The sequence below is a fragment of the Ylistrum balloti genome, unplaced genomic scaffold, assembly GCF_031769215.1.
Source record: "Ylistrum balloti isolate Yb309-2 unplaced genomic scaffold, AGI_CSIRO_Ybal_v1 Utg369722, whole genome shotgun sequence".
In the NCBI taxonomy this organism is placed as follows: Eukaryota; Metazoa; Mollusca; class Bivalvia; order Pectinida; family Pectinidae; genus Ylistrum; species Ylistrum balloti.
The window spans coordinates 495,843-523,450 of NW_026781941.1; the positions used below are offsets into that span (position 1 = coordinate 495,843).

A 27,608-nucleotide genomic window follows, 5' to 3' on the forward strand; every position below is an offset into this window, starting at 1 on the left:
TCTACTAGGTCTGATAGACTGACCACTACCTATTGACCATACTCTCACCTTACTACAGTACTTTTATAGGTGAAAATGTGCACACCTGTGGTTCAGAGCTTCCAGGTACGCTGGTCTGGACATATATTTGTCATAGAGTAAATTGTGGTCAGACCTCTTGTGTTAGTACAGCAGTAAACACATATAGAAGCAATACACCTGGATTTTACCTGTGTGAAATTGACAGTGGTCAGAACATGAGGCAGACACATTGCTTGTGTATATATATACATTGTTTACCTCTATAGTGAGGTATCGGTCGTTCACATTTACCTGGCCGTATTGTGTTAATGAGGTCTGACCATTTGACCATCGGTCAGTCACTTATGGTGTAGAAGTGACCAGAACATGTTTGCGTGAGAGGAGGCTAGGATGGTGTACCATGCTGTAACTGGGAATTATTGTAACAACAACATGTATCCCCCTAACGATGAGGCGGGCCAGTGGTACAGAGGAAATTACCCAAATACCTGGGAATTAGAAACTCCCTTTGAGTTTAGTAATGGTAAGGCCTGCCATCTTGTAGTACTTATACTGGAATATCAATTATTGTGAAAGGTATGGAATTCACCATTAGTAAGATATGGAATATACCATAAGACAGGTAAGGAATACACCATAAGACAGGTATGGAATACAACAGAATAAGGTAAGGAATACTCCATACAAAGGGTATAGAATACACCAAAAGTTACGTATGGAATACACCAATAGTGAGGTATAGAATACACCAATAGTTAGGCATGGAATACACCAATAGTTAGGTATGGAATACACCAATAGTTAGGTATGGAATACACCAATAGTAAGGTATGGAATACACCAATAGTTAGGTATGGAATACACCAATAGTTAGCTATGGAATACACCAATAGTGAGATATGGATTACACCAAAAGTTAGGTATGGAATACACCAATAGTTAGGTATGGAATACACCAATACTTAGGTATGGAATACACCAATAGTAAGGTATGGAATACACCAATAGTTAGATATGGAATACACCAATAGTGATGTAAGGAATACACCAAATGTTAGGTATGGAATACACCAATACTTCGCTATGGAATACACAAATAGTTAGATATGGAATACACCAATAGTAAGTTATGGAATACACCAATAGTTAGGTATGGAATACACCAATACTTAGCTATGGAATACACCAATAGTAAGGTATGGAATACACCAATAGTAAGGTATGGAATACACCAATAGTTAGGTATGGAATTCACCAATATTTAGCTATGGAATACACCAATACTTCGCTATGGAATACACAAATAGTTAGATATGGAATACACCAATAGTAAGTTATGGAATACACCAATAGTTAGGTATGGAATACACCAATACTTAGCTATGGAATACACCAATAGTAAGGTATGGAATACACCAATAGTAAGGTATGGAATACACCAATAGTAATATGGAATACACCAATAGTAAGGTATGGAATTCACCAATAGTGAGGTATGGAATACACCAATAGTTAGGGCCAATAGTTAGGTATGGAATACACCAATAGTTAGGTATGGAATTCACCAATAGTGAGGTATGGAATACACCAATATTAAGGTATGGAATACACCAATAGTTAGGTATGGAATACACCAATAGTGAGGTATAGAATACACCAATATTTATTTATGGAATACACCAATAATTAGGTATGGAATACACCGTATGGAATACACCAATAGTAAGGTATGGAATACACCAATAGTGAGGTAAGGAATACACCAAAAGTTAGGTATGGAATACACCAATACTTCGCTATGGAATACACAAATAGTTAGATATGGAATACACCAATAGTAAGGTATGGAATACACCAATAGTGAGGTATGGAATACACCAATAGTTAGATATGGAATACACCAATAGTGAGGTATGGAATACACCAATAGTTAGATATGGAATACACCAATAGTGATGTAAGGAATACACCAAATGTTAGGTATGGAATACACCAATACTTCGCTATGGAATACACAAATAGTTAGATATGGAATACACCAATAGTAAGTTATGGAATACACCAATAGTTAGGTATGGAATACACCAATACTTAGCTATGGAATACACCAATAGTAAGGTATGGAATACACCAATAGTAAGGTATGAAATACACCAATAGTTAGGTATGGAATTCACCAATACTTAGCTATGGAATACACCAATAGTAAGGTATGGAATACACCAATACTTCGCTATGGAATACACAAATAGTTAGATATGGAATACACCAATAGTAAGTTATGGAATACACCAATAGTTAGGTATGGAATACACCAATACTTAGCTATGGAATACACCAATAGTAAGGTATGGAATACACCAATAGTAAGGTATGGAATACACCAATAGTAAGGTATGGAATACACCAATAGTAAGGTATGGAATTCACCAATAGTGAGGTATGGAATACACCAATAGTTAGGGCCAATAGTTAGGTATGGAATACACCAATAGTTAGGTATGGAATTCACCAATAGTTAGCTATGGAATACACCAATATTAAGGTATGGAATACACCAATAGTTAGGTATGGAATACACCAATAGTGAGGTATAGAATACACCAATATTTATTTATGGAATACACCAATAATTAGGTATGGAATACACCGTATGGAATACACCAATAGTAAGGTTTGGAATACACCAATAGTAAGGTATGGAATACACCAATAGTGAGGTAAGGAATACACCAAAAGTTAGGTATGGAATACACCAATACTTCGCTATGGAATACACAAATAGTTAGATATGGAATACACCAATAGTAAGGTATGGAATACACCAATAGTGAGGTATGGAATACACCAATAGTGAGGTATGGAATACACCAATAGTGAGGTATGGAATACACCAATAGTTAGGTATGGAATACACCAATAGTTAGGTATGGAATACACCAATAGTAAGGTATGGAATACACCAATAGTGAGGTATAGAATACACCAATAGTAAGGTATGGAATACACCAATAGTTAGGTATGGAATACACCAATAGTTAGATATGGAATACACCAATAGTGAGGTATTGAATACACCAATAGTTAGATATGGAATACACCAATAGTGAGGTATGGAATACACCAATAATTAGGTATGGAATACACCAATAGTAAGGTATGGAATACACCAATAAGTAGGTATGGAATACACCAATAGTAAGGTATGGAATACACCAATAGTGAGGTATGGAATACACCAATAATTAGGTATGGAATACACCAATAGTAAGGTATGGAATACACCAATAGTTAGATACAGGATACAACATAGGAAATGTATGGAGTAAAGTATTAGTAGTTCAAACAGCCATCCTGTTGGATCAATTTTTGATGATCAAATAAGATGAACAGCTTAGGTGATGTCATACAACAAATTTGATTAAAATCAATTAGTCAATGATTGATTGATGCAATGGAAACAGAACAAGATTTATTAACAGCCTCTACTATTGCTAAAGAGTTCGCCTATACTGAGTACAAATTCTGCAGGCAATTTTTTATTGTTTAAAATTCATATTCAAAACACAAAAAATCAATGTCTTTTTTCATATGGTTTTTAATCTAGGATTTCGGCATAAATTGCATACTCACTATAATTTTGTAAACTAAACTTTAAATTTTACTAGGAGTCTAAAGTGAGGGTTAAAAGGGTGTGTGGCAGGGGAGTCTAAAGTGAGGATTAAAAGGGGGTGTGGCAGGGGAGTCTAAAGTGAGGATTAAAAGGGGGTGTGGCAGGTGAGTCTAAAGTGAGGATTAAAAGGGGGTGTGGCAGGGGAGTCTAAAGTGAGGATTAAAAGGGGGTGTGGCAGGGGAGTCTAAAGTGAGGATTAAAAGGGTGTGTGGCAGGGGAGTCTAAAGTGAGGATTAAAAGGGGGTGTGGCAGGGGAGTCTAAAGTGAGGATTAAAAGGGTGTGTGGCAGGGGAGTCTAAAGTGAGGATTAAAAGGGGGTGTGGCAGGGGAGTCTAAAGTGAGGGTTAAAAGGGTGTGTGGCAGGGGAGTCTAAAGTGAGGATTAAAAGGGAGATTACAATGGTCAAATATTGTTATTGGAATTTTAAAATAGAATTTCAAATAAATAAATAAATTCTGATTGATTTCTCACAAACTAGTCATTTTTATCAATCTCAAATTCTGAAGAAGTCATTTTTTAGGAAACTATAGATTGGATCCTCAAATATTTTGTGTGGAAAAGTAGGTCATATAGTGGCTTAATATGACTACAGGAGATGCTGGAATATGTAAAATGTTTAATCAGTAAGTAAGAATTGTGTAGATGAAAATTAAGCTCAAATACATCTTGGGAAGAATCTGATATCTGAATGAATATTTTATTCAAATGATTTGAAGAAATTTCGGAAAGATTTCATTGAGATTATATTTTCATAGTAACTTGTCTGATGAGAATAATTTTGTACCACCCCACACTTGTCTGATGAGAATAATTTCATGAATACCACCCCAGAACTTGTCTGATGAGAATAATTTCATGAATACCACCCCACAACTTGTCTGATGAGAATAATTTCATGAATACCACCCCACAACTTGTCTGATGAGAATAATTTCATGAATACCACCCCACAACTTGTCTGATGAGAATAATTTCATGAATACCACCCCACAACTTGTCTGATGAGAATAATTTCCCACAACTTGTCTGATGAGAATAATTTCATGAATACCACCCCAGAACTTGTCTGATGAGAATAATTTCATGAATACCACCTCAGAACTTGTCTGATGAGAACAATTTCATAGATACCACTTCACAACTTGTCTGATGAGAACAATTTCATAGATACCACTCCACAACTTGTCTGATGAGAATAATTTCATGAATACCACCCCACAACTTGTCTGATGAGAATAATTTCATGAATACCACCCCACAACTTGTCTGATGAGAATAATTTCATGAATACCACCCCACAACTTGTCTGATGAGAATAATTTCATGAATACCACCCCACAACTTGTCTGATGAGAATAATTTCATGAATACCACCCCACAACTTGTCTGATGAGAATAATTTCATGAATACCACCCCACAACTTGTCTGATGAGAATAATTTCATGAATACCACCCCACAACTTGTCTGATGAGAATAATTTCATGAATACCACCCCACAACTTGTCTGATGAGAATAATTTCATGAATACCACCCCACAACTTGTCTGATGAGAATAATTTCATGAATACCACCCCACAACTTGTCTGATGAGAATAATTTCATGAATACCACCCCACAACTTGTCTGATGAGAATAATTTCATGAATACCACCCCCAACTTGTCATGAACTTGTCTGATGAGAATAATTTCATGAATACCACCCCACAACTTGTCTGATGAGAATAATTTCATGAATACCACCCCACAACTTGTCTGATGAGAATAATTTCATGAATACCACCCCACAACTTGTCTGATGAGAATAATTTCAGAATAACTTGTCTGATGAGAATAATTTCATGAATACCACCCCACAACTTGTCTGATGAGAATAATTTCATGAATACCACCCCACAACTTGTCTGATGAGAATAATTTCATGAATACCACCCCACAACTTGTCTGATGAGAATAATTTCATGAATACCACCCCACAACTTGTCTGATCAGAATAATTTCATGAATACCACACCACAACTTGTCTGATGAGAATAATTTCATGAATACCACCCCACAACTTGTCTGATGAGAATAATTTCATGAATACCACCCCACAACTTGTCTGATGAGAATAATTTCATGAATACCACCCCACAACTTGTCTGATGAGAATAATTTCATGAATACCACCCCACAACTTGTCTGATGAGAATAATTTCATGAATACCACCCCACAACTTGTCTGATGAGAATAATTTCATGAATACCACCCCACAACTTGTCTGATGAGAATAATTTCATGAATACCACCCCACAACTTGTCTGATGAGAATAATTTCATGAATACCACCCCACAACTTGTCTGATGAGAATAATTTCATGAATACCACCCCACAACTTGTCTGATGAGAATAATTTCATGAATACCACCCCACAACTTGTCTGATGAGAATAATTTCATGAATACCACCCCACAACTTGTCTGATGAGAATAATTTCATGAATACCACCCCACAACTTGTCTGATGAGAATAACCACCCCACAACTTGTCTGATGAGAATAATTTCATGAATACCACCCCACAACTTGTCTGATGAGAATAATTTCATGAATACCACCCCACAACTTGTCTGATGAGAATAATTTCATGAATACCACCCCACAACTTGTCTGATGAGAATAATTTCATGAATACCACCCCACAACTTGTCTGATGAGAATAATTTCATGAATACCACCCCACAACTTGTCTGATGAGAATAATTTCATGAATACCACCCCACAACTTGTCTGATGAGAATAATTTCATGAATACCACCCCACAACTTGTCTGATGAGAATAATTTCATGAATACCACCCCACAACTTGTCTGATGAGAATAATTTCATGAATACCACCCCACAACTTGTCTGATGAGAATAATTTCATGAATACCACCCCACAACTTGTCTGATGAGAATAATTTCATGAATACCACCCCACAACTTGTCTGATGAGAATAATTTCATGAATACCACCCCACAACTTGTCTGATGAGAATAATTTCATGAATACCACCTCAGAACTTGTCTGATGAGAATAATTTCATGAATACCACCCCACAACTTGTCTGATGAGAATAATTTCATGAATACCACCCCACAACTTGTCTGATGAGAATAATTTCATGAATACCACCCCACAACTTGTCTGATGAGAATAATTTCATGAATACCACCCCACAACTTGTCTGATGAGAATAATTTCATGAATACCACCCCACAACTTGTCTGATGAGAATAATTTCATGAATACCACCCCACAACTTGTCTGATGAGAATAATTTCATGAATACCACCTCAGAACTTGTCTGATGAGAATAATTTCATGAATACCACCCCACAACTTGTCTGATGAGAATAATTTCATGAATACCACCCCAGAACTTGTCTGATGAGAATAATTTCATGAATACCACCCCAGAACTTGTCTGATGAGAATAATTTCATGAATACCACCCCACAACTTGTCTGATGAGAACAATTTCATGAATACCACCCCAGAACTTGTCTGATCAGAATAATTTCATGAATACCACACCACATTGATCAGAATGATTAACATTTAGTTATACACAAATCATTAACATTTAGTTATAAAAGATGTTTACTGGAGATAACGGTTATAAAATTTAGTACCAACAAATTAACAAGTGTGACGTCTTCAACATACCTGTAGCATGCCATTCACCAAATATTTATACCAAAAATCTGTACAAAATGGCATCCTACAGATCTACGTGTAAGTTAATGTAGTTTTACACCCTTATTAAATCATTCAGTTTATTGATGTGGTGTCAAAATATCATGGTGTATCAATACACCAGAAGGAAGCAATATTCACATTTCACTGAAACAGTTTGTCATTGTATCTGTAATTGGCTCCCATGGTAACCATGTAGATAATATATTCTAAAGACTGAAAACGCTATAGACATTATGAAAAGAGATAATGTACATTATGATGGTTGACAGACATGAGAGTTTACTACCTTGTTTTGTTGCTCTGAAGTGTTTAAATATTGTTCAGTTCTAATATTGACATACATGTGTGAACATTGAAACTTTCTACATCACTTTCCCTAGTGTATCCGTATGTATAACAATCAGCATTAGGGTGGTATTCATGTGTTCAGTCATATTGAAATGGAGATAAAGGCGTGTTTAATGCCTTCAAAAAAATGTTGAAAAATATTATCAATTTTCATTAAAATTTGTGAATATTTCACTCAAATATATATAATATATTCAGTAATAAAGTCTCATCTTAATAAGGAAATTTAAATTTAGAAAAGCTTTTAAAGAATGTGCAACATTATTGTCATATCCTTTTTGAAGTTTATGTCGAGTTAGTGTTTAATTTTTATATCATTAAAATTGAGTCAATAATGGATTGAACTGACAAGGTTTAGCAAAAAGTTCATTAATATTCTTCTCGTCTCTTACAATGGTGATGAAGTTTATTTGGTATGCATCTGATTTGTCCAGCATCGGAAGTAGATGGGGCAACAGTTTTGTGTTCTGCTCTCTGGGCCCTTTCTTCCTTGGGATAAGGGTTTACCTTGGTGAGACAGTGTGTCATATATGAAAAGTAGGTCACCCTGATCTGCATTTTCACCTTTGATCTATATCAAGGAAATCTCTGTCTGGGCTCTATCTCTAACACTGCTAGTCATTGGTGTGTCGATGGGGGACTGTAATTCACCAAATTGTCGTGTTAAAATAGGATCATCATAGATCATATTCAACTTTCAAAAGTACCATTAGATTCTTTAATTTTATATGATGTATAGATGTTTGGGGTCACAAACTTCGAGCAATTGATAATAAAGATGTGGAAAACACAGGTGTATTTCATGGGAAATATTCAGTATAACATAAACTTAGTCGGAGGAATATAAAGGCATCTGTAAATATCATGTAAAAATGTTGAATAAATTCAATTAATTAAATGTGAAATAAACACTAGTAGAAGATCCTATTTCTTTGCTCTGTAACTTGTATATTCATAACAAGCTAAAGAAATGCTCTCCAATAAATAGAATTAAATGGCTTGAACTTAGGACCTCACATCTCTAAAAGAATGCTCTAACCCTGAACTCTTAGAATTACACTCTAACCTCTGAACTCTTAGAATTACACTCTAACCTCTGAACTCTTAGCTTACACTCCAAATGACTCTAAAAGGACTGTTTAATCTCTGAACTCTAAATGGATGCCCTGTTACCTCTGAACTCTAAATGGATGCCCTGTTACCTGTGAACTCTGAAAGTGAACACCCTTATACAGTTGAATACAGAAAGGACTGTCTTACCTGTAACTGTAAATGGATGCCCTCACCTCTGAACTCAGAAAAGGATATTTGTATAGATATTAATTAGGTAGGATAGTGATATAAATATTAATTAGGTAGGATATTTGTATAAATATTAATTAGGTAGGATAGTGATATAAATATTAATTAGGTAGGATATTTGTATAAATATTAATTAGGTAGGATATTGATATAAATATTAATTAGGTAGGATAGTGATATAAATATTAATTATCAGAAAAGGATATTTGTATAGATATTAATTAGGTAGGATAGTGATATAAATATTAATTAGGTAGGATATTTGTATAGATATTAATTAGGTAGGATAGTGATATAAATATTAATTAGGTAGATATTTGTATAAATATTAATTAGGTAGGATATTTGTATGATATTTGTATAAATATTAATTAGGTAGGATATTTGTATAAATATTATTTAGGTAGGATATAAATATTAATTAGGTAGGATATTTGTATAAATATTAATTAGGTAGGATATAAATATTAATTAGGTAGGATATGGTAGGATATGGATATAAATATTAATTAGGTAGGATATTTGTATAAATATTAATTAGGTAGGATATTGATATGAATGTGGGTTTGTACTTCTTTATATAATACTTTTAGAAGAAACATCATAAATGCTGTGTACTTTTTATTTTTAAGTGTCAACACTAGATGGATGATTTTGATGAGAAGTAATAAATGCCACATCGAGTTATTAATCTCTTTGAATTAGGATATAGAGCAACCTCAAAACGGTTCACATAAGTTGTGTGTATTTTATGTAAATCACTTCAAGGCATAGAAAGTAGATCATATTGTCTGAAAGCTGTCTACAAAATTGGGCATGCAGCATTTTTATGCCTCAGAGATTTGAAGGAGGGACATTTATGTGTCAGTCAATCTGGTAACAATTCCAATACATAACAAACTACATGTAGCAATCAGCTGTGACAGTACAGGCTTCCAGGTTACGTGGTCCAGATCCTGGTTACTATTTAGAGAATATCATCAACTAATTCACTGGCATTTAGGTGGTTCTTTACTCAAAATTGATATTGTTATAGAAATAACTGCTTCTTTATGACATTACTAACAAGTCTTATCTAGTAAATGTATGTTTATGTAATCAGGTTGCATTTCAATTTGAAAGCTTTCTTCCTAATCATTTCCATTTTGTCTGTGCAATTTCTTTACTAAGATTAGGATGTTGAAAAACAGATTAAATTTTCAAGCATTAGGCCAGTAGTTGTACCTTTCTGATTTACCAGAGTTACTTCCCTTCCTTTTTTCTGACAGATTGTCATATAGTTATAAGATTGACTGATAAGTGGGGCCAAGAATGAGGCTTTGTATTATACCCAAAGTTTCTCTTGAATAATATGTGACAACAATGCAAATTATAAAATGATGCCTTTGAAGGTAATTAAGGTAGCCAATAAAATGATGCCTTTGAAGGTAATTAAGGTAGCCAATAAAATGATGCCTTTGAAGGTAATTAAGGTAGCCAATGTAATTTCATGTATATGTATTAGGGAATTATTCTATCAAAACTGTCTAAAATGCCACTCAAAGGAACGGGGAAGTGACCTTTATAAGCAGGTACACATGATCTGTATGAAGGTTCAATTGATATTAATTGCATTACGTACAGACCTAAAGTCAGTCGCTTTTATACCACTTTCTGATAAGTAAAAGTAGCCTTTCTAGACAGGTTTTTCTTTACAAAGCTGACTTTTATAGACAGGTATTTTTATATACAGATGACCTTTATAGACAGGTATTTTTATATACAGCTGACTTTTATAAACAGGTATTCCTATACGCAAATGATTTTATAGACAGGTATTTTTATATACAGATGACTTTTATAGACAGGTTTTTTTTACATAAGATATCCTTTACAGACAGGTATTTATATAAACAAGATGAAGTGAAGCAATGATTAAAGAACAGGATTTATACATTAATGTCGAATTTGTGAATGTTATATAAGGTCTGTATATTGCACACTGATATTGCATGTAATCAATTACAGTATATCTACATGGTTTCCTTAATGTGTTTGAAAATATTGGTTATACATTTAATTTAGAAAACTAGGGGGAAACATGATTAAAAAAGGCAGATCAGCAGATAAGTCATCAGTTCTGTGTCTATATCTGGAAGGAGATTTTTTGACAGAAATGAACACATAGACAATATCATTAAACATTGCCTGTAGTAATCGGGAAATAATTCCCTATTTTCCTTTTAACCTTGCTGGAAGAAATAGAATTGTTTGATGCCTATATGTGTATATACTTGTCAACCCATCAGAGATTTGGATTTTATTGTGTAGGTCATGACTGTCACTTGTTTTTACCCAGAGGGGTGGAAGCTGATAGTGCTGATTTGTCTGTTGATTGTAAGTGTTCAGATACCATCATAGGATTAAAATCAGAGATTAAAAATGGTAGAGGTCATAGAGAGGACGAAGACCTAGCCAACTAGTAAACGGATCAGTTTTTTCACAGGTTTGGCACATAAGTAATGGCTGAACACAAAAACAAGTTCCTGTCTGCAAGGAGTATTAAATTGATTGAATCGGCTTTTGTAATAGCCACTCACTGTTCAATTTCAATAGATAACCGATTGTGTCTTGATACAAAATTAAATGAAAATAACCTTTACCATTAAATCAATTCAAGTGACAAAATAAGAAACCTGTGATAGTAAATAATATCATTTGGGTCTCTACTGGTCAGATATATATACCTGTAAATAATATCATCTGGGTCTCTACTGGTCAGATATATATACCTGTAAATAATATCATCTGGGTCTCTACTGGTCAGATATATATACCTGTAAATAATATCATCTGGGTCTCTACTGGTCAGATATATATACCTGTAAATAATATCATTTGGGTCTCTACTGGTCAGATATATATACCTGGTATATATATATACCTGTAAATAATTTTATTTGGGTCTCAACTGGTCAGATATATATACCTGTAAATAATATCATTTGGGTCTCAACTGGTCAGATATATACCTGTAAATAATATCATTTGGGTCTCAACTGGTCAGATATATACCTGTAAATAATATCATTTGGGTCTCTACTGGTCAGATATATATACCTGGTATATATATATACCTGTAAATAATTTTATTTGGGTCTTAACTGGTCAGATATATACCTGGTATATATATATACCTGTAAATAATATCATTTGGGTCTCAACTGGTATATATATATACCTGTAAATAATATCATTTGGGTCTCAACTGGTCAGATATATACCTGGTATATATATATACCTGTAAATAATATCATTTGGGTCTCTACTGGTCAGATATATACCTGGTATATATATATACCTGTAAATAATATCATTTGGGTCTCAACTGGTCAGATATATACCTGTAAATAATATCATTTGGGTCTCAACTGGTCAGATATATACCTGGTATATATATATACCTGTAAATAATATCATTTGGGTCTCTACTGGTCAGATATATACCTGGTATATATATATACCTGTAAATAATTTCATTTGGGTCTCAACTGGTCAGATATATATACCTGTAAATAATATCATCTGGGTCTCAACTGGTCAGATATATACCTGGTATATATATATACCTGTAAATAATATTATTTGGGTCTCTACTGCTCAGATATATAGTATATATATATACCTGTAAATAATATCATTTGGGTCTCAACTGGTCAGATATATACCAGATATATATACCTGTAAATAATATCATCTGGGTCTCTACTGGTCAGATATATACCTGGTATATATATATACCTGTAAATAATTTTATTTGGGTCTCTACTGTATATATATAGATATATACCTGGTATATATATATATATACCTGTAAATAATATCATTTGGGTCTCTACTGGTCAGATATATACCTGGTGTATATATATATACCTGTAAATAATTTTATTTGGGTCTCTACTGGTCAGATATATACCTGGTATATATATATACCTGTAAATAATTTTATTTGGGTCTCTACTGGTCAGATATATACCTGGTATATATATATACCTGTAAATAATTTTATTTGGGTCTCTACTGGTCAGATATATATATAAATACAGGTATTAGGAATACTACAGTTCAGAAATATGAGGGCTGATTGATGTGAGCCTCATATTTAAGGGTTTGACTTTTGACAGACATATTGCATTATTTTTCAACATAATCCCCTTTAGTATCTCTACACTTTTGCCAACGAAGTTTAATGGCCTCAATGCCACTTTTAAAGAAGTCGTTTTCTTGACCGTTCAGAAAGTCTTCCATTGCATGCATGACATCATCATCTGATCTAAAGTGGGTACCGGAAATTGCCTTATTCAATTTTGGAAATAGATGAAAGTCTCATGGATCGAGATTAGTTGGAGAATCAATTCAAAGTCACAAACTTTAATGGCAGCCATGGCAAGGACAGACTAGTGAACATTGGCATTGTCCTTGTTGAACAGCACACCTTTACTATATATTTCATATCAACCAACAAAACATATCAAACACAAGGTTCTGTAGTAATCAAACACCATGGCCTGTTGTGATCAAACACCATGGCCTGTTGTGATCAAACACCATGGCCTGTTGTGATCAAACACCATGGCCTGTTGTGATCAAACACCATGGCCTGTTGTGATCAAACACCATGACCTGTTGTGATCAAACACCATGGCCTGTTGTGATCAAACACCATGACTTGTAGTCATCAAACACCATGGCCTGTTGTGATCAAACACAAGGTTCTGTAGTGATCAAACACCATGACCTGTAGTCATCAAACACCATGACCTGCATCAAACACCATGACCTGTAGTTATCAAACACCATGACCTGTTGTGATCAAACACCATGACCTGTAGTCATCAAACACCATGACCTGTATTGATCTTCAAATATCAGGATTCCATCCTTCAAGACATATTTCTGTTAGAGCTAACAGATGAATTTTTCAGGAGCGGATGCTGAGTTGACAATATAACCTAATGTTTCTATTTTTGATGTATGTATGACTATCAGAAGTATATAGCTGATAAATCATTGTTATTACATGTAATTCAGGTTTTTTTTGCAGTTAGCTGTAGTTTTCACATCCATCCTGTGTACCGATACAAGAATCATTATTTAGAGTTGAGTTTTTGAACAATGAAACAAAAGCTCTGAAGAGCTATCTTTATAAATGTTTATCAGTCTCCATTTCCTTGTTAATAAGCCCACTTATAGTTATTGCTGTTCTGTTGAGTTACAAACCATCACTATATCATTGTCCTGTAATAAGCCCACCTATCTATTGCTGTTCTGTTAAGTTACAAACCATCACTATATCATTGTCCTGTAATAAGCCCACCTATCTATTGCTGTTCTGTTGAGTTACAAACCATCACTATATCATTGTCCTGTAATAAGCCCACCCATATGTATTGCTGTTCTGTTGAGTTACAAACCATCACTATATCATTGTCCTGTAATAAGCCCACCTATCTGTTGCTGTTCTGTTGAGTTACAAACCATCACTATATCATTGTCCTGTAATAAGCCCACCCATATGTATTGCTGTTCTGTTGAGTTACAAACCATCACTATATCATTGTCCTGTAATAAACCAACATATGTATTGCAGTTTAGCAGAATTATAAACCAATGTTTTTTCATTGTCCTGTAATAAGCCCATCCCGTGACTTTGAGTAAGAAGTGATGATTGCCTTCCCCCTCCTTCCCTTGGCTTGTTGCGGTATTGATATTTAAGATAGTGACTCAAGTTCAAACTTTGGATAAAGATGTGATATAATCAAGATTTAAATAATTTTCAATCAATACAGGGGACACCACTCTTAGTAGAAATATAATGTTGCACTTTTTAAACTGAACAAAGACACCTGTACTTCAGTACATGGAATTTCATGAGAACTATTGATTTTTGTATTGTGTGTTTCAGCTTTAAGGTAGTAGGCCTTACAAACACTTATCTTGTCTTTTCAGTTTTACACAATGACAGCGTGGATCAGCGAGGGCCACAAACCCCCTTAGACAACATGGTGCTCAGCTCTCAGGGATCGATGATGGGGGGAATGGATTCAGATTTTCACTTTGGGGCCACATCAGATCGTGCGGTCTCCTCAAGTACAATCACAGATGCAAAGAAGAAAAAGGGTGTTGGAATACCAGGAAAAAGTATAGAAGAAGAACTGTGTCGAATATGTGGAGACAGAGCCTCAGGGTATCACTACAATGCCCTCAGCTGTGAGGGCTGCAAAGGTAATAATCCAAATATTGTAAGTAAAGAATATTTGTTTGCTGTGAGGGATGTAAAGGTAGCATGTGTGTTAGCTGTGAGGGCTGTAAAGGTAGCATGTGTGTTAGCTGTGAGGGCTGTAAAGATAGCTTGTGTGTTAGCTGTGAGGGCTGTAAAGGTAGCATGTGTGTTAGCTGTGAGGGCTGTAAAGGTAGCATGTGTGTTAGCTGTGAGGGCTGTAAAGGTAGCATGTGTGTTAGCTGTGAGGGCTGTAAAGGTAGCATGTGTGTTAGCTGTGAGGGCTGCAAAGGTAGCATGTGTGTTAGCTGTGAGGGCTGTAAAGGTAGCATGTGTGTTAGCTGTGAGGGCTGTAAAGGTAGCATGTGTGTTAGCTGTGAGGGCTGTAAAGGTAGCATGTGTGTTAGCTGTGAGGGCTGTAAAGGTAGCATGTGTGTTAGCTGTGAGGGCTGTAAAGGTAGCATGTGTGTTAGCTGTGAGGGCTGTAAAGATAGCATGTGTGTTAGCTGTGAGGGCTGTAAAGGTAGCATGTGTGTTAGCTGTGAGGGCTGTAAAGGTAGCTTGTGTGTTAGCTGTGAGGGCTGTAAAGATAGCTTGTGTGTTAGCTGTGAGGGCTGTAAAGGTAGCATGTGTGTTAGCTGTGAGGGCTGTAAAGGTAGCTTGTGTGTTAGCTGTGAGGACTGTAAAGTTAGAATGTAAGATAGAGGACTGTAAAGTCAGGATGTCTGTAAGATTTGAATGGCTGTAAAACAATCAGAAGTTTTGTTAAGCTAATGTACAACTGCTATTGCCTGTTTATGAGCTGCAATTGTTTTTGTCAGGAGACAATGATATATGTATCAGATGTAATGATATCAACCAAGTGTAACATGGATTGAATTTAGATATCCATGCTGGTTATATTTATACAAAGTATTAACATTCATACCTATCATGAAACCCTAGAACTGGTTTTATGTAATAGAAACAAAACTACACTTCGGCATCAAGGGTGACTATCTCCTAGAAATACCTTATAATCTGTCATCATGTCAGCTAGTGTATATAATATCCATCTTGAATGTCCTCACTTATTTATGTACTTAGTACTAAAAAAGATGTGTATTAATATCAAATTTACTGCATAATTATCTCACCTGTGCGACATCATGTCTTTATATCATCAGCCTCTGTGATACCGTAGTTATGCCATGATAGACCAGGGGGTCAGATCATAACGTCAGTCTCAGGAAGGTGGGCTTATAAAAGGACAGTCATATAGCATTAGTTTGGAATTTCTAATGAAACTGTTATATAAACTTTATTTATTTTACAACATAAATATTAGAGGACAATAATTTAGCATTCACTGGAATTTCTATTTAAAGTGTTATAGATTGGGTGGGCTTATCACTGGACATGGACTTATATGCTAGGTGAATATGATAAATATATTTGGGTGTAACATTTGTGAATAATACTTAAGGGAGACCGTTTTAAACAGCAATACAGCTGAGACCAATGATTTGATTAACATTTGAAATATATATTACTGTTGAAAAAACTTATTTTAGAAACTGAAAAAAAAAATAATTAAAAAAACTTCAGTAGAAGATTTAAAAAAAACCTTATTTTTGAAGATTTAAATATAAATCAATACAATAAAAAAACAAACAAAAATTGTTTGTTAAATTTCATCACGAAAAGTGATTTAATTAATTGAAGCACAAATTTAGACCTGTTCATTCCAGGAGTGTATTTGGATGTTACTTTGGTTATCGTATTGGTATAAAATTTATAATCCTGATCTATATAAGTATACTTCATGAAAACTTTTATGTTTCACAAAGTGGGGTCATGGCTGCTGAACGGTATTTCACCTTCATTATCGCTAACCTTCAAATTCTGAGTCACTGGTTCGAGGCCTCCAGGAGTAGTTGTCAGGTACTGGACGTAGGTCCTCTTTAGGAACTGGGGCTTTCCTCCATCGCCCAAACCTGGCATATCCATATATGACATATAGTGACAAAAAACCAAGATTTAATCACCAAGTTTTATTAAAAATATTTATGAACATAACACTTCAATGAGCAAATGATGCTTGAATGTGAAAAGCATTGTACCATTTTATGGCCACATCAATAGTATCAACTGCAATAAGTTCAAATTTTTTGTCTTCATTTTTTTCTTTCAGGATTTTTCCGAAGAAGTATTACAAGGGCAGCTAATTACTACTGTAAATATGGAGGGAACTGTGAAATGGATATGTGGATGAGAAGGAAATGCCAAGCTTGTCGCCTCATAAGATGTCGAGAAGTTGGAATGAAAGAAGAATGTAAGAAATGACATTGGAATATCATGTGTGATAATTTTCTGACTGAATATATCGTCATTGAATGGGAGGAGAGAAACCTAACATAGGTTTTGGAATTGGTCCAAAAAAGGTTGTCTAATCTAACAACAGCTATATGGGATCACACAGCTGTAATTGGAAAGATATCTTTTACAAGAGTATAACATTAACATCTCATTCAATAGTAGACCAAACTATTTGAAAAGTTGAGTGTTTTCCTACAGTTTGGCCTTACAATTTGACCAAACAACACTTTTGAGTGACAGTTTGACTAACTAACAGTTAGACTAGCTATCAGTTTGACTCTGACAGTTTGACTAACTAACAGTTAGACTAGCTGTCATTTTGACTCTGACAGTTTGACTAACTCACAGTTTGACTAGCTGAGAGTTTGACTAACTCACAGTTTGACTAACTAACAGTTTGACTTACTAACAGTTTGACTAACTGATAGTTTGACTAACTGATAGTTTGACTAACTCACAGTTTGACTAACTCACAGTTTGAGTAACTGTCAGTTTGACTAACTGATAGTTTGACTAACTAACAGTTTGACAATCGAAGCATTTTAATGTGTACTTCACATGGTGATATAATCTTATGACTTTCTTTGATGATGAAAATATAAAATATTCTGAGTAAAATAATATATAAATCCAATCAAGGGGAAAAGTCTGCATTTTTATGAGCTGTTTTCTTGCCTATGAAGGCCAATTAAGACAGGAGAGGAAAATGGTCTGTGACATTTATTTGTCTGACTTAATTACCTCATCAACATAAAGTGGAGGAAAGATGCATCTAAACATTTAATATTCTCATTTCCACCTACATTTTCTTAATACATACCTTATTACTGAAATGGGATAGCTGAGGAGCTGTTTCTCGTGAGAAATAAGTTACTGTGATATATAATGGATTTTTGAAGTTTTTGATAAAGTGTAATGGTTGAAACATGCATGTCTTATGCAGTGTAAAAAGATTTTTAACATGATCATATTTTTGTCCATCTAGCTTAGGTTATATATCCTGAAGTAATGACTCTAATAACAGTAATTGAAGACTAAAAAAATCTCAGTATGTGTCTGAAGACACATTGAATTGATTCAAAGCTAAGGTACCACCTATAACCTAGTAAAAACCCCTGATTCTTATTGGTAACTAATGTACCACCTATAACCTAGTAAAAACTCCTGATTCTTATTGGTAACTAAGGTACCACCTATAACCTTGTAAAAACCTGTGATTCTTATTGGTAACTAAGGTACCACCTATAACCTTGTAAAAACCCTGATTCTTATTGGTAACTAAGGTACCACCTATAACCTTGTAAAAACCTGTGATTCTTATTGGTAACTAAGGTACCACCTATAACCTAGTAAAAACCCCTGATTCTTATTGGTAACTAAGGTACCACCTATAACCTTGTAAAAACCCCTTATTCTTATTGGTAACTAATGTACCACCTATAACCTAGTAAAAACCCCTGATTCTTATTGGTAACTAAGGTACCACCTATAACCTAGTAAAAACCCCTGATTCTTATTGGTAACTAAGGTACCACCTATAACCTAGTAAAAACCTGTGATTCTGATAGGTAACTAAGGATACCACCTATAACCTAGTAAAAACTCCTGATTCTTATCGGTAACTAAGGATACCACCTATCACCTTTTAAATAATCTTGACTCTGAATTACATCATACCTATTGCACCATAACAGGTAGAGCTTTCATATCTGGCATGATTTTTCATTGTGATAAGACCTTTCTGGTGGTACCAAATTTATTTTACTATGTGACCTTGACCATGGCCTTTGACTTACATTTTAAAGTAAAAAATAAGTATTACCACAATGAAGACATAAGTTTTTCTCAAAGTGTACATGTAATTAGCACATGCTTTACACAGTACAGTTTTAATGTCCCACTTAGAATTTTGTTTTAACCAGGAGCATAGTGATTCATAAACACATCTTGTTGGTTTTAGGTTTACTGTCTGATGAACAGTGTAAAGCGCGGGATGCACGGCGAAAATCAAAACAAACACGGTTCCAGAAAAAACAAGAAACTGTTATTGTAGAAAAGCAGCAATCAGAATGTCCGTCTCCAAACAAATACACCGACTTAGAACGGCAGTTATCACCCCCTACTACACCAAAGGCAGCCCCTCAGCCAGGGATGTCTCCATATATGGTCATTGACAATCAGCCAATCATGAGCGTGTGTGATGATACCGCCAAGCTTATAGAGAAGCTTGTAAAACTACAAGACAAGTACGAGTTCCCTGAGGAGAAAAAAATTGAGACAGCAATTGTAAGTGTTTTTTACCATACAACCAACTACTACGTGACCATACCTCCAAGATTTTAGATGTATACGTGGATAAACATATCACATAATTGCTTCCTAAGGTTGCATGGTTCTACCTCAATTGTAGTACATTTTCCCTGAAGTGCAAACATGACGACAGATGGGTTTATCACAGCGACTACCTGTTAATGGTGTATGTTTCCTAGAGGTATACATCAGACAGGTTGCAAGGCAGAGTATCTGGATTATTATACAATAGATTCAAATAAGATTTGTCCCAGTGAATCGATAAGTTGATGTACCTGTACTGGTGTCGGGAGAAAGTCAACATTGATGAGTTGTATGTCAGTGTAAACATTAAATCCTCGCTATTGATTGCTATTCCTACACAGATGTACAACATCCCTCAACATAATGACAAAAATGCTGACGATATGAAATGTCATCAGTCTGCTAGCTCGTATAATATGGATACCTTAAAGTAAAGTGATGAAAGATTTCTACAAAACAATCTGATAGGGTTAAACTGTTCCATTAGGATACACAACAATCAGTTGACTGGTTCAAATGTTCTATACACCTAGTGGTTCAGATCTTCTATACACCTAGTGGTTCAGATGTTCTTTACACCTAGTTGTTCAGATGTTCTATACATCTACTGGTTCAGATGTTCTATACACCTACTGGTTCAGATGTTCTATACATCTACTGGTTCAGATGTTCTATACACCTAGTGGTTCAGATGTTCTATACACCTAGTGGTTCAGATGTTCTATACATCTACTGGTTCAGATGTTCTATACACCTACTGGTTCAGATGTTCTATACACCTACTGGTTCAGATGTTCTATACACCTACTGGTTCAGATGTTCTATACACCTACTGGTTCAGATGTTCTATACACCTAGTGGTTCAGATGTTCTATACACCTACTGGTTCAGATGTTCTATACACCTACTGGTTCAGATGTTCTATACACCTGCTGGTTCAGATGTTCTATACACCTACTGGTTCAGATGTTCTATACACCTACTGGCTCAGATGTTCTATACACCTAGTGGTTCAGATGTTCTATACACCTACTGGTTCAGATGTTCTATACACCTAGTGGTTCAGATGTTCTATACACCTACTGGTTCAGATGTTCTATACACCTACTGGTTCAGATGTTCTATACACCTACTGGTTCAGATGTTCTATACACCTAGTTGTTCAGATGTTCTATACACCTACTGGTTCAGATGTTCTATACACCTACTGGTTCAGATGTTCTATACACCTAGTGGTTCAGATGTTCTATACACCTACTGGTTCAGATGTTCTATACACCTACTGGTTCAGATGTTCTATACACCTACTGATTCAGAAATAACCTCCATTAATTATATTGCTATGGTGTTGTTGTTTTATACAGCAGTTCCTACTTATTGCTACATTGTAAACAAGTCAAATTTCAATTTCTTCAATTTAACCCTTAGGATTTAAAATTGAATATTATTTTCTCTTCAGTTTTCCAGCAGAGGTATTTTATTCAAAGTGCCATTTCTATTCTTATCATTTTCTGCTTCAAAATTGATTTCCTGTAAACATGGCTGCTGTCATGCTGATGATTTAAACAGATTAATGCTTTGTAGTATTCACTCTGAATGACTACAGCATGGTTTGTCACTAGTCGAATCTTAACAAGAAGCATTCTCCTGTAAAAGTGGGGTTTTTTGTTGTTATTTATACAGAAGAGTAAGAAGTTGAAATTGAATTCTAGAGATAGAGATGGAAGTATTCATAAAAAGTGTTGTTTATGTAAACACACATACACTTGTGTAGTTAAAGACAGCTTTGAATGTGTTTATTCTTTCTGATTATAATTTCATCTGTCATTAATAGAGTGTATAATATAGGTCATGATGACACATAGGATTTCTCAGAAGCCTCATATTAGAAAACTATATCCTTACTGACAGCCAAACAGATCATCACAAATCTTCGTATCTTGTGTGTGAGTTCAATGAATTCTTAGAATTTAAATGAAAAAATTTCAACTTGATTCTTACTAAATAAAGCAGATATTTTTTCAATGTTATAGTAAAGCATGCACTTTATCAATTTAAAGTTATCTTGATGTATTGATGACATATACATCAATTATTTTTTCCTTTGTGACAAATATTGCGATGCACAAGGTATCATGGCAAATCAATAATGTGGCTCACCCACTTTTCTCCCCCGTGGAATTTGGAAAAGTTGGCAGAAATGATGTCTGCTGTTTCACAGAGGCTTGTCAGATCTTCTGCTGCAGCTTCCTTTAGCCTATAATTCTTTTTATGAGAATTCTGCCGTTACATAAGGGATTTGAAATGAATTTTTATGACTCATTAAGGTAAAACAGTAAAACCCAGCTAAGTCACACTCCTAGTAACTATGTCAATTGTCAGAGGAACACCGGGTATTCGAGTAATCAGAGTTTGGTCATTGGGTACCGAACATCCGTGTCTGTGAATGACATGTTCAATAAACAATTCTCAGTCCAGTTTAAGATTTGATTGACTTTTTACTTCATTTTGTCTCAAATTTTAATGGAGAGAAATGTAGAGAAATGTAGCAAAGATGAGAGCAGTATATAATTACAATATAATTGTATGTATACGTAGATATATATCAAATCCACTTTAACAATTGATAAGCTGTCAAACATTGGTGGAGAATCAGCTTTATTTCTTTACCAGAACACTCCCACTTAGTATGTGCCATTCTGTAAAATGGTTTTAAACACAAACAAACGTTCATTTGAACAGGGGCTGATTTTTCTATGTTAAGCAATAAAATTGAAAAACAAATTTATTATGAAAGTCCTGATAGAACATTGAAATAACAGCAGATGGTGGTACAGATATATCATCATACCGCTGTTAATCTTGTAATTATATACTGTCCTGTCTGACAGCTGTACAAACACCTTCATCTAAAAGTTGGATGCATTGATGCATGAAACAGGTAAATTCTGGCAATCGTGACTCGTTTGACAAATATAGGGGGAGAATTTTGTGTAAGTTGATATGCTACCTCCATCGTATATCTATAAATAGATTTTGTGTCTATATGTGACCTCCATCATATATCTATAAATAGATTTTGTTTCTATATGTGGCCTCCATCATATATCTATAAATAGATTTTTGTGTCTATATGTGGCCTCCATCATATATCTATAAATAGATTTTGTGTCTATATGTGACCTCCATCATATATCTATAAATAGATTTTGTTTCTATATTTGACCTCCATCATATATCTATAAATAGTGACCTCCATCATATATCTATAAATAGATTTTGTGTCTATATGTGACCTCCATCATATATCTATAAATCGATTTTGTTTCTATATTTGACCTTCATCAAATATCTTCAAATAGATTTTGTTTTAATTTGAAACATTTTGCAATGTCTGTGAATTTGACTATGGTTGATTGTTTTTATCCTTGCAGGATATTGACCCAAATGCTAAAGAAGAGTCCGGGGAACATGTACTTGGTAGCCTGGCAAAAATGACAGTTCTAATCACACATCTTATTGTAGAATTTGCAAAAAATTTGCCTGGTTTTACACGCCTAGACAAAGAAGATCAGATTGTTCTGCTGAAGGTAAAATTAGTATCAGAGATATCACTATCACTACTGGATAAAATTGCATCCTGAATGTAAACAGATAGGACAGTGAGATGTGTACTGCTATATAAACTATCATAAACAAGGACTGATTTCTATCGGTGGTTAACATCATCAATGATAGATAGTGGGTGCATTCAAAATTGATAAAACAACTCAATGTTCCTCTCCAGACTTCCATCAGCATTTATTTTTCTCCTCAAGCTTTTGGTAAAACTTAAACTTTGAACCAAAGAAAGTATACATGTAGTGATACGTCATTCTGCAAAATGGCATCCACCATCTTAGAAATCTTGTTTTCACTACTTCTCCTGATGTATGGTGTTGGACACCTGGGACACCTGGGACCCCAGGGAGAGGCAAATAGACACAATGTAGTAATGACAGGATTTGTCTAAATATGGTTGGAAGCATCAGTGAATGTAGATGGTGGCATTGTGTATAAAAGATAATTCTAAGTCTTTTGAGCATATAGAGGGTCAGGGCCAAGCAGGTGCCATAGAGGGAAAGTCTTTAAAATCCTTTCTTCCATTCCGATGAAAGTAATTTGTCCAAATATGGTCTGAAGCATTCTTGGGTTAAAGAAAACTCAGATATGGGTGATGTAGCAAATTCTCTAAAATTGTTCTTCTGTAGGGGCAACAGGATTTTGTCCAAATATAGATTGAAGCTTCCTTGGAATAAGACCTGCATGCTACGTTTCAGTTCATTTGAATGTTAAACATGTACTTGACATTCTTCTGAAGTTATCAGCTGTATGAACATTACAACATTTTTTGAATTTATGGGACTAGTATACCTCCGTATATAAATTTTGACATTTTATTTGAAACATATTTGACTTTCCTTTGGGCCCTCAAGTTTTCAACATTTAGGCCTTTAGCATCACTGATTATTCATAGAAGGACGAAACAGCTTCTATGAAGATAAAAGTGTTTTTATCAAAGTTGGTCTACATCATCATTGGATAAAAAGGGAAACAATTCTGTGTAAAAATTGTGAAACTAATACCAACCCCCTCCCCAACCTTACCACTGGAGGCATAAGTTAATTCTTTTAGATTCTTCTCCTTTCCTTTAGATACAACAATTGTGACTAAACCTAACTAGATGAGTGATACAGGCTCTGTGGACCTCTTGTTTTTATGAGCAGTTCTGAATATATGGCTTTTCATGGTTACAGGCAGCGTCTAGTGAGGTGATGGCGATAAGAGCCAGTCGTTGTTACGACCCTGTATCAAAGTCTATAGTACTGGCTAATGGAACACCTCTCACTCGGGAGAACAGTCTTGCTGTTGGACAACCCGAGCCCTATGTTGACCTAGTTTTCAAGCTCTGTAAAGATATGGCAGATATACAAACAGACAATGCTGAATATGCCCTCTTTACAGCCATTTGTATTTTCTCAAGTAAGTATAATTATGCTTCACGGAAACATAATGACAATAAGGTCAAGATGTGTCAATAGATATTTATTTAATATGTTTATTTAGTCAAATTATTAATCATTGATATTTCATTGTCTAGAAGTAGAAGTTATTACCAATCCTAGTTTTCCAATTGGGTGAAAAATGCCATCCATTTTGCCATGCTACCTAGAGGTATTGCCATCATCTTTCAAAAGCATTATGCCTGCATACCATCTCTATTTGACAAGCAAGTATTATATCACAGTAAACTTGGGTGTTTGTGCCACTGTTCACAATGATTGTGCCACTGTTCACAATGATTGTGCCACTGTTCACAATGTTTGTGCCACTGTTCACAATATTTGTGCCACTGTTCACAATGTTTGTGCCACTGTTCACAATGTTTGTGCCACTGTTCACAATGATTGTGCCACTGTTCACAATGTTTGTGCCACTGTTCACAATGATTGTGCCACTGTTCACAATGTTTGTGCCACTGTTCACAATGTTTGTGCCACTGTTCACAATGATTGTGCCACTGTTCACAATGTTTGTGCCACTGTTCACAATGATTGTGCCACTGTTCACAATGTTTGTGCCACTGTTCACAATGTTTGTGCCACTGTTCACAATGATTGTGCCACTGTTCACAATGTTTGTGCCACTGTTCACAATGATTGTGCCACTGTTCACAATGTTTGTGCCACTGTTCACAATGTTTGTGCCACTGTTCACAATGATTGTGCCACTGTTCACAATGTTTGTGCCACTGTTCACAATGATTGTGCCACTGTTCACAATGATTGTGCCACTGTTCACAATGATTGTGCCACTGTTCACTGTTCACAATGATTGTGCCACTGTTCACAATGTTTGTGCCACTGTTCACAATGATTGTGCCACTGTTCACAATGATTGTGCCACTGTTCACAATGATATTTGCATCAAACATAAGCTAGCACTGCTCTTTCTGAAGCTATTTCTCCGAGAAGTGACTGAACACATCGGATTACTGTACCATAGACTTATGTTCCAGATCAGGGACATAAAAGTGTCTTAAGAAATTTCCTTCAAATATTCAGTAAAGTATGCAACATCATAATATCCTAAATGTGATCAGCACATATGTACCATGTTTCATACTGAATTATGGAGAGTGAAATTTTCTGAATTTTCCATGATCACTAGTGGTACATGTGCGATCACACTTTAGAAAATCATCTTCAAACTTCTTATATATCTTCAAATACTTAATAAAGTTAAAGTACGAAGGTTCAGTTTCATACAAACTACCAATAAAAGAGAACTTTTTCTTTATTATCAATAGACTTCAGAAATATTATCAAACATTTGTTATCAATAGACTTCAGAAATATTATCAAAATTTGTTATCAATAGACTTCAGAAATATTATGAAAATTTATCAATAGACTTCAGAAATATTATCAAACGACTTCAGAAATATTATCAAACATTTGTTATCAATAGACTTCAGAAATATTATCAAACATTTGTTATCTTCAGAAATAATATTTGTTATCCTTCAGAAATATTATCAAACATTTGTTATCAATAGACTTCAGAAATATTATCAAACGTTATCAATAGCCTTCAGAAATATTATCAAACGTTATCAATAGCCTTCAGAAATATTATCAAACATTTGTTTCTGTTTTCACCAGCTTTTCTTTGTAAGGTATTGAGTGGAAACAACAAAGAGCTACACCTACAACAGAAAAATCTAGGTCAACAAGTTCTGAGTTAATTAGCAGTTCCATACGATAGTTTGTTTCATTTGCACATGAAAAGCTGTAACATTGAACTAAAAGTAACACGTTTTCTTGAAAGTTGAAAAGATTGGAATGGAATTCATACTCTCTATGTTGCATATTTGTTACATGGAATAAAACATTTTCATTCCCATATTCATCCAGTGATAATCCCTTGCCTAGAAATAAGCCCACCTCTCAAAAGGAATTTAAGTACATATTCCTACAGATACATACCGCTGTTGTCCTCTATTAAGCCCACCCCCTGCTTTGATTCAGAGGTGAATTCAAAGACATGGAATTATTTCAGGATAGATAGGTTCAATTTTAGAAATTTTAATACATTTGTGATTATTTTACAGCGGACAGACAAGGGCTAGGTAATAAGGACTTAGTGGAACAGATACAGAAGGTTTATGTAGATGCCTTAAATGAGTATGAGGCCAAGAAGCGATGTCGAGGGGGCTGTGCCTTAGCTAAGTACCTTTTGCTCCTCTCAGATCTGCGCAACATTAGCCTTGAGCATTCCAAGATGCTAAATGTGTTACCTATAGAGGACAGTCTCATGCCACCCGTCGTCAAAGACATTTATATACAGAATGAGAACTGCTGACAAGAGGAAATTCTAGTGCATTGGATATAGCCAGTATTCCTTTTAATGGATATACATGTGTATATATATATATCAGTAGTGATAAAAAGTGACTGGGAGATATTTAAAGGGAATCCCATCTGTGAAAGTTAAACTCTAAAAGTCATCCCTTGATGTTGACCCTTTCAAGGTCATCTGTGG

At 34.8% G+C, this 27,608-nt stretch overlaps 1 protein-coding gene across 1 annotated transcript; it reads left to right on the plus strand.

Moving 5' to 3' along the window:
- Window positions 1-411: 411 nt before the first annotated feature.
- LOC132565415 (oxysterols receptor LXR-alpha-like) lies at window positions 412-27,428 on the plus strand. The gene is made up of 7 exons (XM_060230056.1): window positions 412-544; window positions 15,062-15,337; window positions 17,506-17,646; window positions 19,651-19,976; window positions 23,459-23,614; window positions 24,821-25,046; window positions 27,178-27,428. Exons 1-7 carry the CDS (start codon window positions 412-414, stop codon window positions 27,426-27,428), a joined length of 1,509 nt encoding a protein of 502 aa, XP_060086039.1.
- Window positions 27,429-27,608: the final 180 nt, after the last annotated feature.